The sequence below is a fragment of the Artemia franciscana genome, chromosome 10 (assembly GCF_032884065.1).
Source record: "Artemia franciscana chromosome 10, ASM3288406v1, whole genome shotgun sequence".
Classification (NCBI taxonomy): domain Eukaryota; kingdom Metazoa; phylum Arthropoda; class Branchiopoda; order Anostraca; family Artemiidae; genus Artemia; species Artemia franciscana.
In genome coordinates, this window is record NC_088872.1 from 14,795,675 (window position 1) to 14,823,149 (window position 27,475).

At 34.7% G+C, this 27,475-nt stretch overlaps 1 protein-coding gene across 4 annotated transcripts in view; it reads right to left on the reverse strand.

The window, feature by feature from the left end:
- LOC136031823 (Ca(2+)/calmodulin-responsive adenylate cyclase-like) overlaps positions 1 to 27,475 on the reverse strand; it is a 191,284-nt gene that overhangs the window by 119,876 nt on the left and 43,933 nt on the right. For all 4 annotated transcript variants that reach the window (XM_065711646.1, XM_065711644.1, XM_065711642.1 and 1 more), the window contains exons 4-5: positions 23,423 to 23,690; positions 7,429 to 7,578 (exon numbers count right to left, since the gene is read on the reverse strand). In XM_065711646.1, coding sequence (XP_065567718.1) covers positions 7,429 to 7,578; positions 23,423 to 23,690 — 418 coding nt within the window. The remainder of the gene's footprint in view (positions 1 to 7,428; positions 7,579 to 23,422; positions 23,691 to 27,475) is intronic.

Genomic DNA, 27,475 nt, shown 5'->3' on the forward strand with positions numbered 1-27,475 from the left:
GGAAAAACAAACAAACAAATAAATACGCATCCGTGATCTTTCTTCAGGCAAGCTTGAACACTCTACAGTAGGGCTTTCTGATATCGTGAACCTGATGATCTTATTTTCATGAAGATCACTTGACGTTTTGGGAGTGTTTTCCCTTTTTCGAAAGATGAGCAAATTTTGTCAGGTTCGTATCTTTTGATGGTTCACATTAAACTTGATGAATTTTATTTTACATATTTTGAACAAGCATCAAAATTCGATTCTTTTGATGTACCTATTGTTATCAAGACTACTATTGAGCCACGTCGCTCCGTACTTACAATTCGTTACCACGAACTGTTTGATGAATCCACGGCCACAGAGCCTTGCACTTGATGCTGAATGATTTTTTTTTTGCTGACAACTGATGTATTTATTGCACGTTTTTTATTGCAAAAATAAATTCTATTTTATTAACAGTATAGAAGTGCTAATTGCACATATCAAATAGAGGGCGAAGCTGGCTTATAAGACTGTCACTATCATGTGTATCGACTAAAAAGCAAGTTATTTAAAAAAAAAAAAATAAAACCTCTAGCGTCTTAATATTTTTTCTCAACAAACTAGTATCAATAAATGCGTCTCAGCCATGATTCTGCACGGTTTTCAAAAATACTTTTAATTTCTTGAACTTATTGATTACAAAATAAAGAAGATTCAAATTTCATTTTTTTTCAAGTGATGGGTGCAATGATTTGAATTCAATACTACAAGCCAAAAACACGTTCCACTAGTAGCCTGGATTGGCTTTCCAAGTCTAGCCAATCCTCTTCTTCCTTGAGAATATCGGTAGAGTAGCTTTCCGTAAGTCGCTTGCACCAGATAGAAAGCTAGGCCAGTTAGCTTCACTAGCCAGTTCGCGAGCAACACCCTTAGATAACCAACGCAAACAATGTGTCACTGTCTGGGGATGTCTTTAATATATTTGGCACACACGAACACTCCTAACTTTTGAAATAGGGGATTGTTCCTTAAAAATTCTTCTTAAGCTAAAACTGCATTTTAAACAATAATACTTTTTAATGAAAGGTTATTTGGTGTTAATGCGCTCCTAAGCATTCTCTAATTATAATGGAAGAAGCTTTAAAGAATTCAGGTCTTTTTCAAACCAGTGAAACAGTTTATTTGTAATAAAATGTGATTATGTAAATCCTCCATATTAAAAGCAAAAATCGAAAGTCCTAGATATCTTTTGAAGCAAATCGATGGGATCTTAAAATAAAACCGTTAATATTTCATCTTTATGGATATTCTCCATGATTCATTTTATGAACATAACCAATCTAGCCACTGAACGACTGCTTTATAAGGTAAATTTATGTAAATTTACTTGGGAAAATCCCAGGTAAATTTAGGTAATTCGGTAATTACGTAAATTAGGTAAATTTATTTAGGAAAATCCCGGTCTTTAGAAACTCATACAAACAAAGCCTCGCGGTCTGAGGATGTTTTCAACATCTTTGGCACACATTAACCCTCCCCAGCTTGTTAGGCGAGGAGAAGTTTTTCACAAATGGTCTTTTGACTGAAAATGTTTTTCTTTTCTTTTTTTTATCTTGAATTGAAGAACTGTAATAAACATAACCTCAAGAAGGGTTATTCTTTTTTTCTAGTTTTTATGGGTTTCAAAGCTAAACTGCTATGTATTTTATTGTAAATCTTGCATGCATTAATTGGTTTTGATTTGTTAAATGGATAAATTTTACTTTATTTGGACGATATATTACTGACAATATGTCGAATTATAATAATAGGCACCCCATTAAGTCTGAGTAAGATATTCATTATCACAATAAAAAGTAGGTCTAATAATAAATAGCTCATTATAACACTCCTAAATACTCATTATTACGCAACGCTTACAATTTCAAACGAAACTACTTATGACCTTTAATTGGTTGTTTAATCGGGGTTTATTATGGTTATGTGGGTGCAAGGGGAGATAAGCGAAAACACAACTATATATTGTAAAATGAACAATATTTTAAAATAAATTATGTTTTGTATATATATATATATATATATATATATATATATATATATATATATATATATATATATATATATATATATAGGAAGACTGTTTCCTTAAATTAGTGATTAATATAGACCAGCACTTGTTTGAGGCCTTGACCCTACTCATCCATACAATCACAGTATACAATCCATACAACCATACTCATCCATAAATCAGCTATAAATGGGCTGGCATTCCCCCCCCCCCCCATGGCAATTCCCACAATTTGCTTGTACAAATCACCACCAAATCTTATATAAGTATTGTATAAAACAAATTCTAATAACTCAAAAATCATATCCAAGCTGTAACATCTCAAGTTAACTGTGGTATTAAAGCAATTTGTCCACATAGCTTTTTTATTATAAGTGTCTATTTTTAAGAACCTTTTACTAGATGAGAGGAGAGATTTCTTGATAACAGTTTTTAAATTATCTAACACTACATTAAGTGATAAATTAGTATACATTGTCGCAAAATCGAAAGAATCAATTCTTGTAGCTGAAACCATTGTTAAAGAATCTATCATCTGCAGTGAATTATTAACTCTCCAATATGGATTAAAATTCGATATTTTTTTTAATACCAGAACAATAGGTTTTAAGTTTATTTATAACTTCCTTTAAAATTAAAGAGAGGTCAGAAGCAGCAATGCGGGTTGGACATTTAGCTGCTCCAGCAATAAACCGTGGTTTAGGAGGATTCTTATGAAATTTTACAGTCCAATATAGGAAAGGGAACTTTTTATCATTGTCATTTATTTTAATATTAAAATTTTTAAAAAGTATTTCTTCATTCTTTTCAATTAAATTCACATCCTCTAAATTTACCTTTTCGTAAACATTAGTTGTGCATAACACCCTTTTTAAGATATCACAATACAGCTTCTGACAAATTATGGCAAAATTGTTATTAGCTTTATCCACCGGCACAATACAAATTCATTCTGTAGATTAGCAATTGCTTGTTTTATCTTAGCATTATAAAATAATGATTTAGTGTTACTTGGCTTTTTCTACAATTAGCAATGACCCACATAAGGCCTTGCATTAAAATAATCGTAAGACGCAAAGGAACACAAGAGCCCTGATAGAAGAAGTTAAACTAAATTTTAACTTCTCGCATTTATGTGTCTACATGGCAAAAAAGAATCTAAAAAATAATTGAGTTAGTTTTTTTTTTTTTTTTTTTTTTTTTTTTTTTTTTTTTTTTTTTTTTTTTTTTTTTTTTTTTTTTTTTTTTTTTACAAACAAAGCTTCTTCATATGAAGATTTTTATGATTTGTTAGGTTGATAACTGAACCTGCGTTAAGGGAACACTTTCAATATGAAGGAGGATGGACACAAGAATCGTGACCTGAAACATAAGTAGCCTTAGGATTAAATACAACCCCAAGTCTTATGTTTTCAATGTGCAGAGTTCTTAACATTGCAATTGCTTTTAGTCTTGTTAATGAGTACATAAATAATTCACCGTTACTTTAAGAGGGCTTCTTTTAATTTAGTGTTTGTTTTTAAGGTCAATTTTGTTTTTATTTTGTCCGGAGGAATTTCAACCTGTATTTTTTACTCATTATTTCCTTTTTTCAGCTGAGGACACTATTTTTTTGCCTGAGGTCCCAAGGACATTATTTCCTCTCTTGTCCACTGAGGACGGTTGAGTGGAAGTTTTGACCGTTTGGCACTTTGAACAGTTGGGAGGAGTTTCCATATCTTAGTCTAAATAAATTAAAAAACGTTAGTCTAAAAAATTAAATAAAAAAATTACATTAAAAAAATTGAATAAACTAGTCTAAATAAATTAAAAGGTAATTCATCTAAATAAAGTAAAAAAAAAAACTTGAACAGAACATCTACAAATGGCGCTAAAATTCAATGGATTCTTGGTTCAACCTGCCTAAGAGCATAGGTAGGCGAGCCTTGTTTACCTCTTATTCCAGGCAATCTAATGGTCCTATATCAATTTTAAATTCTTGTTCAACCTGCCTGAGACTCTAGATGGGCGTGACTTACTAAGAGATAACCAACAAGTATTGGTCCAATAAGAGAGGCATAATTACTTCCGCCGTTTACCCATGCCATTTAACCAAACACTTGGACAACTATTTCTACCATTACAGTTCTACCACTATTTCTACCATTTCTACCATTTACCATTTCTATAGACGTCTATTAACAAATGAACCAACATCATTTTCATACAATCTTAGTAAGGGGGGAATTAATGCCAGGTTTGCCTCTCATTCAATTGGACTCTCTGTCTTGGCTTTTTCTACAATTAGCCATGACTTGACGACCACAACTATTCGATTTTAATTCAAAATCGATTTTACAAATGTTTCAACAGATAACAAGTCCAGGAGGTTACTGATTTGGAGACACTTGGAAGAGGTTAAAATCATATGGAAAAATGTTTTAAATGTGAATATACGACCTCATTCATTTATATGCGGTACTTGTTTGATTGCAAACAATCAAAGGCTATATACCCACAAAATAACTTTTTTTCATTCATCCACTAGTCACCCTTAGTTTGCAGCAGGTATGAGAAGCTATGTCAGTTAAATAGAAAAACATTGAGGACACTCAGGAAGAGTGGAAAATGGAAACATACCCAACAGAATGTCACATATAAATTCAGCCCTACCAGGAAATCTCGCCCAAAAAGAAAATAAAAAATTAAAATTGAGCTATAAGATCGTGAAAATAGGATTATTTTGGGGGAGAATTCTTCGCCTATTATGTTTTTTCGATGTTATCACACTCAAATCATCAGATTTTGAAGGAGGTTCAGCAATTCAAGCTGTCACCCACCTCACCCCGTAATTCAATCCAATGAGGTTTGACTATTTATCTCACTACTTCAACGATGATTATTTTGACAAAGTATCAATATGAAAAAAAAGCTAATGGTTCGAATAAGAGAAAACATTAATGTGTTATGGTAAACGACATTCAACAACCCTGAGCCAACGTTAGAACTTTCTTAAAACCTTTTGCGCCTTTCTTTAATACGTTTTCAATTACAGTACACAAGTTACTTTTTTTTCAATCATACAATTCTATCCTATTTTCCATTTCCAATGGGATCTATGAATAATCTTATTATTTATGATGCCAAAGACTGTTATTTCTCAATTCAAAAGTTTCAAAAAAACTTTCAATTCAAAAAAACTCACAGAAGAAATAAATTTAAATTGATTTATACCAGGGTAAAAAAAATAATGTTCTAATTCTAACGAAGGAAATATTATCTTACTAGTTTATTTTATCAGTTACTACCAGTCATTTTTTTTATCACTTTATGATTAAAAAGGTAAAGAAGTCTATTTTATCATTTAGATAAAAATTGAAACTTGAATATTAAAAATAAATCTAATAAAATAACATAATTCTTATTTTATAAAATACCTAAGTATTTATATTAGAAGATTATTTTACGACTACCGAATGAAAACATACTATTGTTATTTACATATAATCAAATACAGCTTGGTATATACATAGGGCACATCAACAAGTGAAATGACATCGTTTTTATACAATCCTAATAGCGCTTATGCAAGATTTGCCCCTCTCACTCACTCGGACTATCTGTCTTGGATTTTTCTACAATTGGCCATGACTTTGACTTTTCCCACAACTATTCCCTTTTTTTAAATTCAAACAGCCATGTTTACAATTAGCCATGGCTTGATGCTCGCAACTACTTGATTTTAATTCAATAAAATTCTTACTTAGTTATGGAGCAAAGCTTCATCCCCCCATAGATTTTGGGTAAGATTAAATAAAAAAAATCGGTTTGTTGTTCACTTTCTTGATCCATTAGAACCGTTATCATCTAATGATCTGATAAATATATCAAAACTGTTCCCATTTTTTGGCTGCTACAATTCCGTGTTTCCGAAGATACCAAAACCCTGTAGTAAAACAACGCAGATTTAGGTTATAAGAGTAGCCAACGGTCACAATTTCAAAAGGTATTTTCATCTTGATCATAGTCTGCAATGCAGTAGTACTGGTGGCACCACGACTCAGACAAATTTCAAAAGGCATTATGTAACTTAAACTAGTTTTTAATAAAGAAAATAATACCATTTTCAAAGAATAATATCACTGAAGTAGGCATTTGAAAAAAAGGAGAAAAATATTTCTATTATTTTAGAAACAAATTTTTTTATAAATATATTAACTTTGATCAAAATTAGAAATTACAATGAAATTAAAAAAAAAAATAGTGTTTATTTTTAATAAACATTAAAAATATATTATGTTTTATAAACATTAGTTTTCCTAAAAAAGTACAACTTCACACTAAACATAAGTCTTCAGATGGAATATTTACCCCCCCCCCCTCTGCCCTATCTGTCTTGTGTACGAATCAATAATAATGATACAATAGCAAATATAACTATAATACTCATAATAAGCCTTTTAAACAGAAATTTTAAACAGACTTTTAAACAGAAGTCATTTCTTCTCCTTATTTTCTGATCATTCACCAATTCTTGACGCAATATTTCGAAATATGCCTATCGCCATTACGCCAGCATCTATTCAGCCACATATTCCCCGTCTAAAACCAGGTCAAGAATCAGGTTCTGACGACCTGAAACCCCAACATCTGACCTACTGGACAACAAAATTGTTAAGAACTAACCGTCTTATTCCAGGTTTTTTATCGTCCAACAGCATATGCCGAGTGCAACTAGTAACGGTCAAATAAGGTCTAGCAATGTTTATTTTTAAGAAAAAGAAGGATCCGAATTCTAGTGTGTCATATAGACCGATAGCCGTAGATTTGCAGAGCTACTTGAGGAGCTTATCTATAATGTGACGAAGTAAGATCACGGCAATTATTAATTTGGTTTTCGTGAAGTACTTGGCATGCAAAACACCAATGCAAGTTTTCTAGTGATTCTTCAAAGACATAAAAGTCAAGAAGTATCCTCTATGTTTGCGCGTTACGGTCACGCCCGAGATTTGATCATTGGCCAAAATATCCCTATTTTTTGCCGTATTGACTAATTTAGACATTCCATGCAACGTACCCCCAAACTTCAATCCTCCCAAATAAAATCCAGCGAATACATCTGAATTACGGCCAAGATTTAAAATGATACTTATCATGTCAAGTTATAAGAATGTTTTATAAGAATGGTGTATCCATATCTTTTATGACAATTTATTGGACTGGGAGCATGAATTTTGTGTTGACATGCATCAGAAATTCCCCAATTTATTTAGCGAAACCTGCAGTCTCTAGATATGCCATATAAAAAATTCCTCATTATCTCAAGAATTTTAAAATCTTTAGCATACGTGGAACCTCCCCTACATGCCAAGGGTGAGTGGTCTTTTTTTATGAATTGTTGATAAACTTACAAGTTTTTCGTTCTCATCCTCCATATCAAGACGAGTGCCAATACAGTTACGTGTGTCAAGGAATGCCCTCCTTTGAGCCAACTCCAAAACAACATGAAGGAACGCTCCGACAATATTTGTTGCCAGCAAGACAATGCAATTCCCAGTTAACTGAAACCAAAACAAATTATTTATTAGTAGATACATTCTGTAAACAATAGGGAGATCACTCTATTTCTAGACAATTTTCGCAGCATTGTCGGTGTGGACACCCACAGAAATTCTGGAAACATTCCCGGCGAAATAAAGTGAAAAGCTTTAACATACAGGTTCTATTTGAGTTAAAAGTGTTGAATGAGTTTGGAATGACATCGAACGCTACATTTATTTTGTCTTCTTCCAGGGCAGAGGGTAGTGTTAATTTCACATAAAGGGGTAAGTTTTAAAGTAACAAAATAAACAAAAAAACATATTTAAATAGAAAAATAAAAACAGGATATATACATAATATATATATATATATATATATATATATATATATATATATATATATATATATATATATATATATATATATATATATATATATATATATATATATATATATATATATATATGTATATATATACATATATATATATATATATATTTATAGATATATATTTTTATATATATATAATAACATTTAATCACCCCCATCTACAAAAATAGATTATAGTGGAGCAATACCAAACGAAAAAGAAAAGAAAGAGAAACCAACTTCCAAAAATATAAAAATGCGCCACCCAAATAAATGCAGGTGAGAAACGTCGTCTACAAAATTTGAGTTTTAGCACTTAATTATTTCGAATGCTAGGCTATTGTTTGAATGGCTCTGTAAGGCAATATTTTTCAAGGTGGGAATTCCAATAACGCTTGGGTATGTACGGTGAAAGTTTTGCGGATTTATAGAAGTACATTTTGACGTTTTCAGTGTCTCTCACTGACAGCATGTGGGATGCACCAGCTAGGTAGGTTATGTTTGGTAGGCACACTGAACGATAAACAAGAGATTTCCGGCAAAAGATTTCATGAAGTAGCTCCACGATTCGGTACTACACACGCATAAGCACATTTAATGGCGGTAGTTGTTTGCTTAATGATTGCTTGTGTAGTTTTAATGATCGTTTCTGTAATCACAATAGCAAGATTTCTCAGCTTTGATACCGTAGGGACAACCTGATTTCTGAGAGTGACAGAATCACTTTGCGGTGCATTAAAGGTAAAAAATTGACACCTATCAATAGTGATAGAAATCCAGATAGATTGAAAGTCACTTCGAGAGAGTCGATTCAGGCTGTCTTGTAAGTCTGCTTTGGGATTACTGAGCAGAAGGACGTCGCGTATGCCAAGTAAGAAGGTCAGTACCATACAATAGGAGAGAGGGCAAGATACGGTCCAGAATCTTGGAGATAGCATGTTTGAAAATTAGAGGATTAAGACCGTTGCCTTGCCTCACACCTCTTCTGATTTTTGAGGGATCCGAAATTGTACCTTTCCATTTGGCGAACACAGTCGAATTTTCGTAACATGCTTGAACTTACTCCATTGTGCAGTAGAGCATTCATTGCTTGCATGTGATTGACGCTATCGAACGCTTTCGATATGTCAGTAGTACACATATATAGAGGCGACTTATTTCTTTCCGAGTCCATAAGCACGTTAGCCAGAAGGCGATGAGCCTCCGCACGCCTTGAAAAACCGTTTCATACTGATTATTTATATTAAGATTCTATCTCCATACATTGAAGTATAGTAAGAGTGCCAATCATGCAGTGTCAGACAAGTACTAGATGGACGATCGTCTGATCTGATTAGGCTTTGCCACGATTTTTTGTTTTTATTGAACTGTTGCCCGATAATTCGGTAACTCTTCATTTCAGCTTTGTATTTGCGTTTTGTGCTCCGTTTCAGCTCGAAAATAGTCCCACCTAGCGATCTACCACAAGCAATCCAAATGTTCATGCATGTTTTTGCATGTCGTGTTGCCGACTGTAGTTCGGTGGATTCGACCACATTGATTTTTCTGTCCCAATTTTGGCTCGTCTTGTAGGAACCGCTTTTGATTTGGCAACTTTCAAAGCATGGATGAGTTGATAGTAATAAGCGTTGAAATCAACAGTGGCTGACACGTTGGAAGGGCCAGAGCAGAGTAGATAAAACGGGTCTTTGATGCTGCCTAGAACCAAAGCAGTAGTGGGAAAATAAAGGGAAATATGGCATTTTTCCCAATTTTGATGGTAGACCAACTTTCTGGAACAAGGGTTATTAGCGCTCTGTGATGACTGCATCTGAAACGAGAACCTGGAATGGTCACTAATCGGATTGTCAGTGGAAGCTGTAATTGGAAAACCGGGAATGGATGTGCATTAAAGTATGTGGTCAAAAATGGAGGGTGTGACCCCTAGTGTGGGTTTACGTAAAATCAAGGTACTTCAGCCAAATCTTAGAAGTGGTGGGGAGGCAATTCATAAAAATATCAGATAGAATATGGTCCTTGTATGTGTCACAGTTGAGGTCCCCAGTAATTAGCCACTTAAACCCACGAAGCTCATGATACTTCAAATGTTGTGCTAGGGCACCTGCTGCTTCTGAGAACTTTGTCAGAGAGACAGTATTGCTTTAGTTAGTGGGCATGTATATGTTGATGAATTCAATTCCCTCGACAGAGACGCATATCAGACTACTGCTTCTAATAATTGGCTTAGCCAAAAGTTCCTTCGTAGCGTATATTGCCAGGCTTCCGGATGGACGTCCTGCCGTAGATCTAGCCGGCCCTACGAAGACTTCGTGCGACTGGGATCTGCTCAGGAAGTTTATATTCATCCCAGAAACAATATGACCCTGTATGAATAGTACGTCATAAATTTGAAGGATATCATATATCTATATGTCTCATATAAACTTTACAAGATCTATTCATTGATTATTTTTGTGGTAATCTCTCTTAATTTAGGGCATCTTATGCTGAAGCAGACATGACATCCGTCGCAAGAAGGGCATTTGAGGTCTTCGTTACACGGTGTATCTTTGTTAGTGTGTGCTCCGGAACATATGGCGCATTTGTGACTGTTTATGAAGTTTTCAATTCGATCTAAAAGCTTTTGCTTTTACAGCATCGCTGAATTTGACAGAATTTATTGTTTCTTAGTTTCCTGAATCCCATCTTCGGACTTAAATGACTAAGTGTTTAATCAGATAGAGCGTCTTCTGTGATTACAATGTAACTTGGAGGTTCGTTATTCGTTGGGGATGTAGCTCCAGCATCTGGGAAAGTTGTCAATGCAACATGTGACGACACTGCATCGCCAAAATTCGGGCACACTCGACAGCCCAAATATCAAGCTTTGGTAACACTGCACAATGGACGAATTGTTTCAGCCATATTTTTAGAAATAAATAAGCCAGAAAAGGGAAGAGGAGGAGGTTTTTGATCTGGGGTTTAGCATTGTCAATTCACTGAATTTTTTGGAGTCGATTAATGCCAGATTCCCAGTAAGTTGATGACTTTTGCAGAATCAAATTGAAGTTGTCGAATCAAAAGCGGTTCCTACAAGACGAGCCAAAATTGGGACAGAAATATCAATATGGTCGAATCCACCGAACTACAGTCGGCAACACGACATGCAAAAACGTGGCTGAACATTTGGATTGCTTGTGGTAGACCGCTACGCGGGACTGTTTTCGAGCTGAAACGGAGCACAAAACGCAAATACAAAGCTGAAATGAAGAGGTACCGAATTATCGGGCAACAGTTCAATAAAAACAAAAAATTGTGGCAAAGCCTAATCAGATCGTCCATATGTGCAAATATGCTTAAGCGTCTTCAGTGCCGAATCGCGGAGCTACTTCATGAAATCTCTAGCCGAAAATCCCTTGTTTATCGTTCAGTGTGCCTACCAAACATAACCTACCTAGCTGGTGCATCCCACATGCTGTCAGTGAGAGACACTGAAAACGTAAAAAAGTACTCGTGTAGATGCGCAAAACTTTCACTGTACATACCCAAGCGTTATAGGAATTCCCACCTTGAAAAATATTGCCTTAAAGAGCCATCCAAACAATAGTCTAGCATTCGAAATAATTAAGTGCTAAAAGTCAAATTTTGTAGACGACGTTTCTCACCTGCATTTATTTGGGTGGCGCATTTTTATATTTTTGGAAGTTAGTTTCTCTTTCTTTTTTTTTTCGCTTTGTAGTGTTCCACTATAATCTATTTTTGTAGATGGGGGATGATTAAATGTTATTTTATATGTATATATATATATATATATATATATATATATATATATATATATATATATATATATATATATATATATATATATATATATATATATATATATATATATATATATATATATGTATATTAATTAGCACAGTCTTCTATAATCAGAACAAGTTATATTCTGATGACCAAATACATAAACTTGACTTTCTCCAGCCATATCTAAAGAAAAAAGAAACGCTTGACCGATTTAGTTTATCTCCAACATAGGCGTGAAGAGGAAGAAGAAGATTTAATAAACAGAAGAAAATCATAAATCACGTCTGAAATGGTAAAAAAAAAGTATAATGAAGAATGAAGAAAAGCCATCACTAATCGTAAATTATTCTTTTTTCCCGGTTGGTTAATTTTCTGAAGAAACGGAAAAACAAGATAGTGGCTATTTTCCTGTCTTTCTGGGCAGTTTGACAAGGAACATGGATTGAAGAGATTCAGAACGAAACTAAGTCAGAAACAACTTACAACAAACAAACTTAAGAAGAGGATTTTTGCTTCAGTAATTACGTTACACAACACACAAATAAATTCCACAAAAAAACACTTTTTGTTTCGACCAGTTGCTTGCAAAAAGCTTTTTTTTGGGGGGGGGCATATGATAAAAAGTTGTCTATACCCAAATTTATATTCTCTAGCTATTTCCAAAATTAGGCACGAAGCATAATGAAAAACAAACAGAAACTTCTAAGCCCCTCAAAACCAAATATAATGCTAGAAAACAGATTAAATCAGTCGATTTAGCGTACTCAACTTAAGAATATAATCTGAGAAGGACCAGGGCCATGGTCATTCTGTTCTTATGGTAACAAAGACACGGTTGTTTCAATATTGCGTTTATTCCTTTTTTTAAATGAATCTATTTCCATATCTAACTCCAATTTTGATACGTATTTTCAGTCAGCTTAAAACGATATTCCCTATGTTCATTGTTCAAAACATTTTAAAGACTTTGAAGCTTTGAAACTGTCTTCAAACTTGCCTTCAAAATTAAAAGTAAGTAAGTAAGTAAGTCGGCACTAGACCCTTAAGGTCCATACCGGCGGTGCTCATCTCCGTTTCATTGCCCTTCAGCCAGGAAGTGCAATATTAGGCTGGGGGCCGCCCATCCTGTGCTTTCAGACACCCTTCCTGCTTAGGCTACCTTCCCCAGATTTCTCCAGGTACCCATTTAGAGCTGGGTCGACTCTGGCTGAGCTTACAGAGTCACACCTTTGACCCCCATCCCAAACCAAATAAATGGTCACGACTGGGATTGAACCGTCCCCCTAGGACAAAGGATTCTCACACCCACACGCCAACCACTTAGTCAGGACGGAGATTTGATTACAGGAGGAAATTTACCTTACGGTTAGTTGCTGCAACCATCTTCATACCACAACTGCGAACAATGAATATTTATACACTTCTGCTGAAGACTAAGTGACAGTCCCAGCCAGGGCTTTGGTGTCAGTTATGGGTTATACCGACTCCGGCTACAAACATTTTCAATATACCGACTCTGACTATGACTCCGACTCCTGAAACTCTGAACATAACTGTTCCGATTCCAGCTCCAACTCTGAGCTGTAATACTTCCCTTTTCACAAAAGCCCCTTTTCTTCCCTTTTCATAAAAAGTGAATAGTTTTACCAAATTCTTTCCTAAATATAATTTTAATAGCCTTGCTAGTATGTAATATATATTTATATTAGTATAAAAACAAACATTTATATGTTTTTAAAATTTATGTCTTTATCTAATTCCAACTTCAACTCCAGAGGGTCTTACATTATTTCTGTTACTCTGACTTAAATTCTATTCAGCAAAAATTTACGGAAACTCCGACTCCAAAGCCCTGGTCTCAGCGACATTCAGACTATGCGACAGTGACATACTAAACGGATTTTAGGAAATTACAATTTTGTTTCTAACTTTTTTACTTCATCCAACTTCCTAAAAAATACTTCAAGTTTAGTTTCCAAATGAAAGGATCAATACAGAGTCAATTAGTTGAACAGCAGTGAGAAATAACAAAAAAAAAGTTCGTTGCTGGTTTTGAATATATTTTAGGAGTAAAGTTTCCTCTTTGCTTAATGTACATTTTAGAATAAAATTTCGCGTGGTTACGCTGATAACTTTTAATATAGCAACTCTTTTATTTTAACTTTAACATAATCATTTATTTTAGCTGTAACTGTAATATATTTTTTCGCAAGTTCCCAAAGCTGAGAATCAATCAAGTGCTTCGGTGCTGAAATAAAAAAAAAAATACGATCAAGTGGGCTTCTGAGCTCACATTCAATTGGATCAGGGATACTAAAGGGAAATTGCCCTAATGTCTCTTATTTCCCCCACCTATTACATTAAAAAAACTTTTTTGGTATTTTTACTGAAAAAAGGGAAAAAAGAAAAATACTTTGTTGGCATCTTCGTTAAAAAATAATACGAAAATCAATCCATCCCTCTACATTTTTGTGAATTGGTACTCCTGAATATAATATAAAAATTCGACAACAGGATTTGTAGAACAGATTATAAATCCCTGAAAAAAAAAAACGGCCAAGTCAGATTATACTATATCATATTACCCTTGCCATTTGAATGACAGATGACAGTTTTGCTTTTAGTTTTTCATTCCCATTGAGATTAACCACCTGTTGGAAATTTAGTTGTTGTTTTTTACCCTGGATTTCGTTGTCAAATATAAACCATTGCGATACTTTTTATTTCAATGAAAGCGGGATACATTGTCAACATAAAATACAAAGGTGTGCAAAATACAAAGGTGTGGCTAAACCATAAGAGATTTAATGAGCTGAATTATGAATTGCTGTCCTATTGATAAATACAACTTAGAATTTACAAGAAAGAAAATTAATTTTAATTCGTATGCTGTGGACAAGGCTGTATCTAGGGGAGGGGTTACGGAGTTTGAACCTCTCCCACCGAAAACATTTTGTCAAGCTCGTAAAAACGCATCAAAAATGTTATAAAAACAAGTTTTGATGTGTTTTACAAAGTTTTTTTTATTGTATTCCTCCGGAACAAAAGTCCTTGATGTAATCTTGGCTGTAGTGTGATTGGGTGTTTCTTAGGCTTAGTATGGATAATTTCTTACGAGGAATCTAAAAATAGCTTATCCAAAAATGTACACTGTAATCCTTGTAAGTTGGCTCACTGATAACCATTTGTTTTTGGTGAAGATGGATAAAAGTGGTTACACATTATCACGTCAAGACTTTCACACTGCCTTGCGTAGTTTTTCGCATCAATACATTCCGATATTCTAAGCTTTTTATGCTCCTTAGAGACAACATAGCGCCGTGTTTGTTTCTTTTTTTTCTTTTTTTTTACATTAAGCAAGGAAAGGGATATATATTCAGACTGCATTTTCACATTACACAACGTTATCAGAACATTCATTGTTTTGATGTATTTGAAGATAATGGCAATAACTTCAGAACCAGGCCTATATTTTATACAAATCGATTAAGAAAGACTTTTTGTACGAAGAAATATCACCAATTATCTATCAAACAGTTCGTAGTAACGAACTGTAAGCAAGGAGCGACTCAGTCCTTTAGTAAACCTATAAAAAAAAACGATTTTTTATAATAGTTTTATGCATCAAAAGAGTTGACTTTTTATGCTGATCCCAAATATATAAGGTTCATTAAGTTTAATGTCACCCACCAAAAGCTAAGAGCCTGAGAAAATTTGCCTGATTTTTTAGGGGGAAAACACCCCCACAAACTCAAGCGGGTCTAAACGAAATCACACTTTCAAATTCAGCATATCTAGGATTTCTATAGGAGAGGTTTCAAACTCGTATCTACAAAACGGTGGAATTTGTACTTCTTGCCAGAAGAAAGACAACGGATGCATATTTATTAGTTTGTTTTTTTTGCCCAGGTGGGATCGTATCGAACCAAAGGTCCTAAAAGATCGGGAGAGGGCTCATTCGAAAGGAAATAAAAAGTTCTAGTGTCATTTTTAAGTGACCAAAAAGATTGGAGAACTAGGCCCCTTTCCCATCCCTTTTTTCCCAAAGACGTTCGATCAAACTTTTAAGATAGTCATCTGATACAGCATAGTTGAAATACCCTGTAACTATGCCTTTGGGGACGACAAAACCCCACACAGACCCCGGGGGAGGACTAAGTTGATTTTACACTGTAAGGTGATTATTTTGGCGAAGGGGGGTGGGGATTTTTACGAGAAGAATTTTCCGTGGAGAGAAAAGTTTCCGGAGCAATTTTTGAAGGGACATTTTATCTTGAGGAGAGAGGATAATGGGTTTTCCTAGTATGATTTGAAAAATGATCAGAAATAAAAAAAAAAGTTTTCACTTGAATGTAAGCAGCAACATTAAAAGCTAAAACGAACAGAAATTATTCCGCATATTAGGGGTGCTACCCCTTCCTCAACCCTCACTCTGTACGCTAAAATTTGACATTTTATCATGTTTTTTTTAAGTCTCGTTTTTTGTTCTGATTTTTAAAGTCTTTTTATAAGTGGTGTCAGACTTCAGATTCTGGGATCAGTCTCGCATCAAGTCTAAATCCATTTGAACCTAAATTCTGATTCGTCGAAATGGTGAATGTAAGTAGTCGAAATTTCAACAATGTTGATCTTTTGGGACTCGATCCAAGGCTGGGACCGTCTGAGCAGTGTTTAACGGACAACTCAACAATTCTGTTCTGGTTTTTCGGACGCAATACATCATTCTTGGTAACAGTCACTTGAATTAAAACACTAATCTAGCAGTGTAAATGACCAAGATAATATCTCAATTGCATGAGTTATGCTGTCTGCGACAAACTATCAGACAGTTGCACCAACGGAGAAGCAAAAGAAAATTTGTAATTCGGATTTGGATCAAATAAAATATCCCCATGACAAAACTCTCTAAAACCTAAAGCCAGTTTCTCTACCTGTGGACCTAAACTTGAGATAATTGAGAAAATAATAGTAATGTTTTCACAAATTACCTTGTATATATCCTGCAATCCTTTTGTAATATAAGGGTGGCAGTTTTAAATTTTAATATGACCTTTTTCGGCCTTATTAGTAAATATTTGAGGAATCAAAGCATTTCCAGTTCATTTCATAGAGATTTGATAATAGCCTACATTATCACGCTACGTTTGACAAAAAAAAACATAATTAAAATATAACCAAATATAATTAAAATATTGACAAAAAATAAAAATATAAGATATAAAAAAAAATATAACGAGGAAACGACGGTAATATCAGATAGATGACAGAAAAGAAGCGAAGAAAACATAAGCAGATATTTCGGAAAGGACCTCCACCAAGCCGTCTTCAGTGTTCAGAAAAAGAAAAACTACCGTTTTGGAGTGAACTCTAACAGAGCAGAAGAAACACTAAAACCACTAAAAAACTACTGAGTGTTTCTTCTTCTCTGTTAGAGTTCACTTCTAAAATGAAGATTAATCCTATTTTTTTTTGAGCACTGACACACGGTTTGACAAAGGTCCTTGCCGAAATATCTGCTTTTGTCTCTTTCACTTCTTTTCTGTCCATTGGCTGATATTACCTTCGTTTTCTTGATTGTTTTTTAATATATATTTTTCTTTTTGTCAAAGGTCTTGCATAGCAGTGTGGTCTTAGAATGTAAAATTAAATTCCCTTGACACAGGTTGTTTGAAACGTTCTTTGTTTTGGTTTTCTTACAAAAAGAAGAGCTTGGCAGAAGCCCTTGCCAATATTTTCACATTTTCTTGTCTACCTCACCGACTGATAAATTGGCATTTAACTAATCTTAATGCTATCCAATACTGTCTTTTAATACTGTCCTTTTTAATACTGTTTTGTGAAAGATTATTTACCGAGCTAAAAGAATGCTGTATATGTTAAGACAGAAAAAAGATACGAAATACAACAGAAATAGGTAAACATAGCTTCAAAGCATTCGTGAGAGCTGAGAATTTTTACGTGACTTGGGGGAGGAAGGGGGGGTTAGAAACATAACACCATGTGTTCAGGTTTAGTCTTACCCATCAAAAGTTACAAGCCTGAGAAAATTGGCCTTGTTTTAGAAAATAGGGGGAAACACTCCTTAAAGTCATAGAATCTTAAAGAAAATCACAGCATCAGGTTCAGCGTATCAGAGAGCCCTGCTGTAGAATTTTCAATCTCCTATCAATAAAAATGTGGAATTTTGTATTTTTTGCCAGAAGACAAGACTACGAATGCGTGTTTATTTGTTTGTTAGTTTTCTTTTTTGTTTTTTTTTTCAGGGGTGATCGTACCGACCCAGCGGTCCTAGGATGTCGCAAGAGGGCTTGTTCTAACGGGAATTAAAAGTACTATTGCTCTTTTTAAGTAGAAAAAAATGGAGGGCACCTAAACCCCCTCCCATGTTCATATTTTCCCAAAGTGACCGGATCAAAATTCCGAGATAGCCATTTTATTCAGCATAGTTGAAAAACATAATAACTAGGTCTTTGGGGACGACTTATTCCCCACAGTGGGAGGGGCTGCAAGCTACAAACTTTGACCAGTGTTAACATATAGTAATGGTTATTGGGAAGTGTACAAACGTTTTCAGGGGGATTTTTTTTGGTTGGTGGAGGAGGAGTTGAAGGGAGAGGGTTACATGTGGGATCTTTCCATGGAGGAATTTGTCATGGGGGAAGAGAATTTTCATGAAGGGGACGTAGGATTTTCTAGAATTATAAAAAAAAAATGAAAAAATAAATATGAAAAAGTTTTTTCAACTGAAAGTAAGGAGCGGTATTAAATTTTAAAACGAACAGAAATCATTAAGCATCTAGGGTTCACCTCCTCCTAATACCTTACTCTTTACGCTAAAGTATTTTCGTAATTTCAACTATTTAATCTACGGCCTTAGTGATTCAGGGGTCACTCTTAACGAATTGGGACAAAATTTAAGCTTTAGCGTAAAGAGCAAAGTATTGACGAGGGACAAACCCCCTCATATACGTAATAAAAACATATGAATATAGAAGTTCTTTGCGTAAGTTAATTCGTAATTTATGTATTTTTTTACTAATAAAAACGTTCTTAAAAGATTAAAAGTTTTAGTAGCCTTTTTAAAGCCAAAAAATTGGAGGGCAACTAGCCCTCCTCCCCCGCTCCTTTTTTCAAAATCATTCGATTAAAACTACGAGGAAGCCATTTAGCCAAGAAAAAAATTAGTATGCAAATTTACTTTTAATTATTCATGTGCTGAGAGCCAAAATCAAAACATGCATTAATTGAAGAACGTTCAGAAATGAAATAAAAAAAACAAGTTTTTTAACTGAAAGTGATGAGCAACACTAAAACTTAAAACGAACAGAAATTACTCTGTATATGAAAGGGGCTGGTACCTCCTCAACGCCCCGCTCTTTACGTTAAAGTTTTTTACTGTTTTAAAAGGTAAAGTGGAGAGAAAGAGTCCAACTTTAGCGTAAAGAGCGGGGCGTTGAGAAGGGAACAGCAAATTTCATATACTGAGTAATTTCTGTTCGTTTTAAGTTTTAATTTCGCTCCTTACTTTCAGTTAAAAAAACTAGTTGTTTTATTTAATTTCTGAACGTTTTTGAATTAATCCATGTTTGATTTTGGCTCTCCGTACATAAATTATTAAAATGAAATTTGAATATTAATTTTTTTTTTTTTTTTTTTGGCTAAATGGCTTTCTCTTAGTTTTGATCAGACGATTTTGAGAAATAAGGCCTAGTTGCCCTCCAGTTTTTCGGTTACTTAAAAAGACAACTAGAACTTTTAATTTTTTAACGAACGTTTTTATTAGTAAAAAATGTACGTAACTTAAGGATTAACTTACGTAACAAACTTTTATATTCTTATATTTTTATTATGTATATGAGGGGACTTGTCCCCTCGTTAATACCTTCCTCTTTACATTAAATCTTAAGTTTTGTCCCAATTCTTTAAGAATGACACCTCAATCAGAAAGGCCGTAGAATAAATAGTTGAGATTACTAAAAACACTTTAGCATAAAGAGCGAGGTATTTAGGAGGAGAGGAACTCCTCATATGCGTAATAATCTCTGTTAGTTTTAAGTTTTAATGCTACTCCTTACTTTCAATTGAAAAAACTTTTTCATGTTTATTTTTTCATTGTTTTTTTTATAGTAATGCTAGAAAATCCTGCGCCCTTTTCATTGAATTTCTCCCCCCACTCATGACATATTCTTCCAAGGATGGATCCTCCCACATACCCCCCCTCAACCCTACCTCCAAACCAAAAAAATCCCCCTGAAAACGTCTGTACACTTCCCAATAACCATTACTGTATGTAAACACTGGTCACATTTTGTAACTTGCAGCTCCTCCCCCAGGGACTGTGGGGGAGTAAGTCATTCCCAAAGACATAGTTATTATGGTTTTCGACTATGCGGAACAAAATGGCTATCTCAAAATTTTGATCCGTTGACTTTGGGAAAAAATGAGCGTGGGAGGGGGCCTAAGTGCCCTCCAATTTTTTTGTAACTTAAAAAGAGCACTAGAACTTTTCATTTCCGTTAGAATGAGCCCTCTTGCGACATTCTAGGACCACTTGGACGATACGATGACCCCTGAGAAAAAAAAAAAAAAAAAAACGAATAAACACGCACCCGTGATGTGTCTTCTGGCAAAAAAGTACGAAATTCCACATTTTTGTAGATAGGAGCTTGAAAATTTTGCTATAAATAATTTGCTATTAAAGGAGCTTTGAAAATTTTTGATAACAGGTTTTCTGATATGCTGAATGCGATGGTGTGACTTTCGTTAAGATTCTATGACTTTAAGGGGTGTTTCCCAAAAAAAGGCAAATTTTCTCAGGCTCGTAATTTTTGATGACAAAGACTAAATTGGATGAAACTTATATATTTAAAATCAGCATGAAAATCCAATTCTTTTGATATATCTTTTAGAATCAAAATACCGTTTTTTAGAGTTTCGTTTACTATTGAGCCGGGTGGCTCCTTACTACAGTTCGTTACCATGAACTGTTTGATGTCGTTCCTTACTTTCAGTTAAAAAACTTGTTTTTCTTTATTTAATTGCTCTATTGAAATCTCCATTGCCGAATATGCAATACAGAAAACTTACAGCCCCCCCTGAACAAAAGCTGATGACCAGCACTGATGCCTCTTTTTGTCTCTTTTTGTCTCTTCGTTTTTATGGGACTTGGTATCTACCAAGTGACATATAGCAATCGCAAATTCTGTCGGTCTGTCTGTCTGTCTGTTCCGGTTTTGCTACTTTAGGCACTTCCAGGTAAGCTAGGACGATGAAATTTGGCAGGCGTGTATCCGGAACCAGAGTAGATTAATTTATAAATTGTTGTTTCCCGGATTCGACCATCTGGGGGGGGGACGGTAAAATCGGAAAATTTTGAAAAAATGAGGTATTTTTGCTTACAATGGGTGATCAGATCTTAATGAAATTTGATGTTTGGATAGATATGTGTCTCAGAGCTCTTATTTTAAATCCCAATCTGATCTGGTGACATTGAGAGGGGGGAGTTGGGGGAGACCTAAGATCTTGGAAAACGCTTAGAGTGGAGGGATTGCGATGAAACTTGGTGGGAAAAATAAGCACAAGTACTAGTTACGTGATTGACATAACCGGAATGAATCCGCTCTCTTTGGGGTTGTTGGGGGGGGGGGTTAATTCGGAAAAATTAGAAAAAATGAGGCATTTTAACTTATGAACGGGTGATCAGATCTCAATGAAATTTGATGTTTGGAAGGATTTCGTGTCTCAGAGCTCTTATTTGAAATTCCGACCGGATCTGGTGACATTGGGGGGAGCTGGGGGGACCTAAAATCTTGGAAAACGCTTAGAGTGGAGGGATCAGGATGAAACTCGGTGAGAAAAATAAGCACAAGTCCTAGATACATGATTGACAAAATCGGAACGGATCCGCTCTATTTGGGGGAGTTGGAGGGATGAGGGTTAATTCTGAAAAATTAGAAAAAATGATGTATTTTTAACTTACGAAGAAGTGATCGGATCTTCATGAGACTTCATATCTAGAAGGACCTCGTAACTCAGATTTCTTATTTTAAATCCCAACCGGATCCAGCGTCAATGGGGGGGGGCAGATGGGGGGATGGGAAATCTTAGGAAATACTTAAAACGGAGAGATCAGGATGAAACTGGGAATGCACTAACAGACCCTCGCACGCACATTTCCCCAACAGACACTCCCCATCAGATTCCAACAACCTTAGGTTGTTTCTGAACCCATTCCTATCTTTTCTCCCATTCGCTGATTTATCTCCAGATATAAAAAAAAACATTTTCCCCTTCATTACAGAAAAAAAATCAACATGTTATTCCGCTAATTTCTCTCTATAATTATTTAATGCTGGTGTTGCCCAAGCTTTTATACTTCATCCCTTCGTTTATTCTATTTTTATTAATTTTAACCAGCATTTATACTTTTAACTTATTTTGAAGTTTCTCATTTTAATTTATTTACTTAATCAGGCTTTTTTGTTCTAGTATTTTTCTTTGGTATTTTTGCCAGTTTTTTTTTTTAACTTTTTGTGTTTTTAAGATTTTTTCTTAACATATTATTCCGCTAATTTCTCTTTTTAATTATTTAATGCTGGTGTTGCCCAAACTTTTAAACTTCATCCCTTCTTTTATTTTATTTTTATTAATATTAACCAGCATTTATACTTTTAACTTATTTTGAAGTTTCTCATTTTAATTTTTTTACTTAATCAGGTTTTTTTGTTCTAGTATTTTTTTTGTGTTTTTGCCAGTCTTTTTAACTTTTTGTGTCTTTTAAGATTTTTTCTTGTCATGTTTTTATCTATTGACTTTAAGCTACTGCTTGTAATTTGTATTTATTTGCCTTTGTCCTTTTTTATGATGTTGACGACCCCTCCTAATTTACTAGTTTTATCAGTTTTTATAAAAAAAGTTTTGACGATTTTGATCAAATGGCAGTACGTTCTTTTGTCAGTCTTAAGCAAATTTTTAAACGTATTTTGGATGTTCGTCTTTTTTTTGTTTTGATTCCAAAACACAAATTGGCCCAGTCGGGCTTGTGACACTTTTATTTTTAAATATGTTTTATCTTATCTCTCAGTCTAGATATAAGCACAAAAACCTGTTCTTTTCTTCTGAGTTACCAATTAAACAGCAAGGAATATACCTTTCTAGACTTTGACACATCGGAACAATTCAAGTCCCCAAATACTATCTTCAACTATATCAATCATATAGATTATTATCCATTCGAAGCATTGCGAGGGCATGCTCTACAATTATTCTTAGACAAATCCCACGAAATGTTTTTAAAATATTTCCAATCTTTCCAAGACGCTCCAGCACCTTGTTTAACAACAATGAGCATAGATCCATTGATTTTTTTTGTTTTCTTGTAAGACTAATTTGCTTATTTTACCAGTGAATTACTTTCTGTTTTAGCTGCTTATTTTTCATACTTCCCTCTGACTTTTTTTTCTATTACTGTTTATTGCAATTTAAAAAGTAATTTACCGGTAGATGCTATTTCATTCTTTTTTAGTTTGGAATTGTCAGTTTCTTAGAGAGTATACGGCTGATGATCTCGCCGGTTTTTTTTTTTCTTTTTGGAATAAATTTTGTTGTTTTATGATTATTACCGACTTTTTTATATTACAGCTCGCGTAATATCCATGCAGAAATCATTGAAAACATACAAAATACTTTTATAAAAGCTGTTGAGTTTACCTGATGCCAAGCTAAGGCTGGAAACGCTGTCCGTATAAAACAGGTGACAGCTAAATGAACGCTGGCAAGAAGAAACCCGTACAAGGAGGCCATCCATGTCGGAATAGGTAGAAGTGTGTAAGCAATAAAGGTGACAAAAACAAATTGCCAGAGACCCTCTGAGGAAGCAGGCAGCGGGTGAGGAGCAAAGGGATCTGACCGTAATTTTCCTACCGAAGGCTCAGTCGAATTGCTGTCGTCAAAGATTTCTTCTGGGTAAGCATTGAACCTAAAAAAAAAAAATTGTCATCAACAACACGTGATCGGAATAGTAGGAAAAACTTTGCAACCAAAAACTATGAAACTAATTCTTGTGTTTTTGTGTTCTTGTGTTTGTGTACAAACAGAAGAACAACTATGTTTTTCCTTTCATTCTTGTCAAATATATCATATTTAAAACAAAAACTGAACCTGATAATTATGCTAAATATTTTACAAATATATGTACAATGGTAAGAGATACATCTAAAGTACCCAATATGCCACTATTTCTTTCCCTACTTAATTCATTCAGTATTATGCATTTAACATAGAAAAAAAATTCTAGCACCCACGTTCTCCCATCTAGGGGCCAGGCCTTCGCAAACCTATGTACATGGCAACAACCCAAAGTGCCAACATATAATATTTTTTATGAAACGACAAATACTGGTCCACAAACCCAATAACTGAGCAAAAATGACACAAGATAAGCTACAATTCCTTAGAAATATCTTGGATGAATGGGGAGAATAACGTTTGCAGCCAGGATAAAACTATATTTTTACACATAATAACACACCCAATATATATAATGAACAAACATTATCAAAAATTGGCCACTACTACTGCTTAGCCAAATAAACAAAATTAATCATTATAGGCAACGCTTTAGCCTTTTCTTTATTTATTTTTTCCCATGCCAAAACGTTGGGAAAGAATAAAGGTATATTTGATCCTAGGTGTAAAAAAGCCAGGGTTTTAAGGTCAAACTTTTTACAGAATATTGAGAGGGCCTCATCACGTATCTCAGTAGTATGCACTATCAGGATACTGTCGCGCCTATAACCACTTCACTTTTCTTACTTAGTGGTTTAAAATGATGAAGAAGGTTTAACGGCGATTCCACTAATGCAGTCATCTACCCAAAATCATAGATGGCGTTATTGTTAAATGCAGTTATAGACAGCGAATGTCTTCTTTTTCAACGTCAAATTTTTTCAGCTTCTAAGCAGTTTTCTCATTGACTGTTTCGAATTTATGTCTGATGTAGGATTCGAGCGTGAGACCCGTTAGTCGTTAGACGTTTGTCTACTGAGCCAACAAGTCATTGATATTATTAAGTTCTTAGAAATACATTCTAGGCAATCAGTGGATTGTCCCTGGGCGCTGGTCCAATGGTGTTAAGCATCATTGTATCGTGCCAAGTTAAATGCTTAATCAGTTTTTCGATTGGAGTTGGATTTTTTGGTAAATACTATCAGTAATTTGTTTCCAAGCATCTTTTTCGGTATTATTCCAAGAATATCCATACCAAAGTCATTTGAGATGTCTGCTGGACACACATATTCTTTTTATGGTCAATGAAACTTGTTTCGGTCCCCAAAATGGTAAGGACTACAGCCGGCCAGGCATGCTTTGTGTAATATAATGACCTTGAGCACACATGTTCTCAATTACCGGGCTTGTGCATGATTTTGGGTCCCCATGTCCCTTTCAGGACCATCCATGTCATCTCCATCGCCCTAATCCCTCCTGTCGATTTTTCTTTTAACTTAGTATATTTTTCTTTGGGACATTCCAAGAATATGCATACCACAGTGATTTGAGATGTATACTGGGCAGACATATTCTTTTGATGATCAATGACACTTCTTTCTGTCCTCAAAAATTGTAATTACTACAACAGGCTAGGCATTCTTTTTGTAATGTAATGACCCTGAACACACATGTTTTCTATTACCAGGCTTGCGCATGACTTTCGGCCCCTTCCTTGGACCCCCATGTCCCTCCAGGACCCTAATGCACCCCCTCGAATTTTTTCTTTGCACTTTGATTTTTTTTCAGCTTGGAATTTTATGTTTGGGGGACTTGGAATTTTTTACAAACGCACAGACAGGCATACAAAAAGACTGTCTGTCAGACGGAGAAAGACAAAAAGACACATAAATACACTGACAAAATGACACATAGACACACAAACAGTTGGAGCAAAAATACTAACAGACAGAAGCAAAAAAGGCACATAGACACACAGACAGACAAAAAAGACACATAGAAACACATACAGATGGACAAAAAGACACATAGAGAGACAGAAAAAAAACAAAGACACACAGATTGACACATAAACACACGGTCGGAGAGAAAAAAAAGTCCAACAGACACACGAAAAGACAGACACAAAGACACACAGCTGGGCACAAAAACACACAGGTAGACATAAAAACGCACATAGACACACATACGGACAAGAAGACACATTGATTTTTATTAACCTAGATTTTTTTATTTAGATTTCTTTTAACTTAGAATTTTTTGAGACACTTTGACACACAGACAGACACACAAAAAGACACATAGATACACAGAAAGAAAAAAACACATAGACACAGACAGTTGGAGCAAAAAGACAAACAGACAGACGCAAAAAAAGACATAGACAAACAGACAGACAAAAATGACAAATGCACAAATACAGACGAACAAAAAGACACAGACACACGGAAAGACGGACAAAAATTCACAAAGACACATAGACAGACACACAAAAACACGATAAGAGAAAAAACACACATAAACCCACAGACAGAGGGAGCAAAAAAGACAAACAGAAAGAAGCACAAAAAGACACAAAGACACACAGACAGACAGAAAAAAGACACATAACCCCACATACAGATGGACAAATAGACACGCGGAAAGATGGACAAAGAAACACAGAAATACACATACACACCTGGTCAGAGGGAAAAGACACATAGACACACGGACAGACAGAGAAAAAGACACACAGACGGACACAGATAGCCAGAAAAAGACACACAGTCAGATATAAAAAAGAAACATATACATACGGACAAGAAGACACATTGATTTTTATTAACCTAGATTTTTTTTTTTAGATTTTTTTAAACTTAGAATTTTTTTTAAACATTGACAAATAGGTAAAAGATGCAAAAAAAATATATATAGACGCATAGTAAGAAAAATGACACAGAAACAGACAGTTGGAGCAAAAAAGACAAACAGACAGACGCACAAGAAAGACATAGACAAACAGACCGACAAAAACAGGCATATACACATATAAAAATGAACAAAACCACACAAAGACACACGGATAGACAAACGCGACACTTACACACATACAGATGGACAAAAAGACACAGACACACGGAAAGACACACAAACAGACAAACACACAAACGATAAAAGAAAAAAGACACATAAACACATAGACAAAAGGAGCAAAAAAGAAAAACAGAAAGACACACAAAAAGATACTTAAGACACACAGACAGACAAAAAAGACACATAGATACACAGACAGGCATATAAAACGACACACAGACAGGCAGAAAAGACACATAGACAAAATGCAGATAGAAAAAAGACACAGGCACGCGGACAGGCGGGCAAAAGACACAAATACACACAGACAGACATACAAAAACATGGTCAGAGAGAAAAAAGACACACGGACAGACAGACAAAAAGACACAGACACGCAGACGAATTTTCTTGAACTTGAACTATTTTGAAGTAATTTTTTGGAACTGAGAATTTTTGGAGCTCAAAATATTTGGGGGACAGAATCTTTTTTGGGGCTAATGATTCTTTGGAACATAATTTTTTTTAACTTAATGTGGCCCGCCACGCTAAGTGAACCTAAACGAACGTAACTTGAATGCAGATAACAAAATGTTACCCAGCTTAAAATTCAGTTATGCTGCCATCTTTAAATATTGCGGAAAATATGGCAGCACTTGAGTGACCAAAACCTATCACCATCTATGACTGAAAATGAAAGGA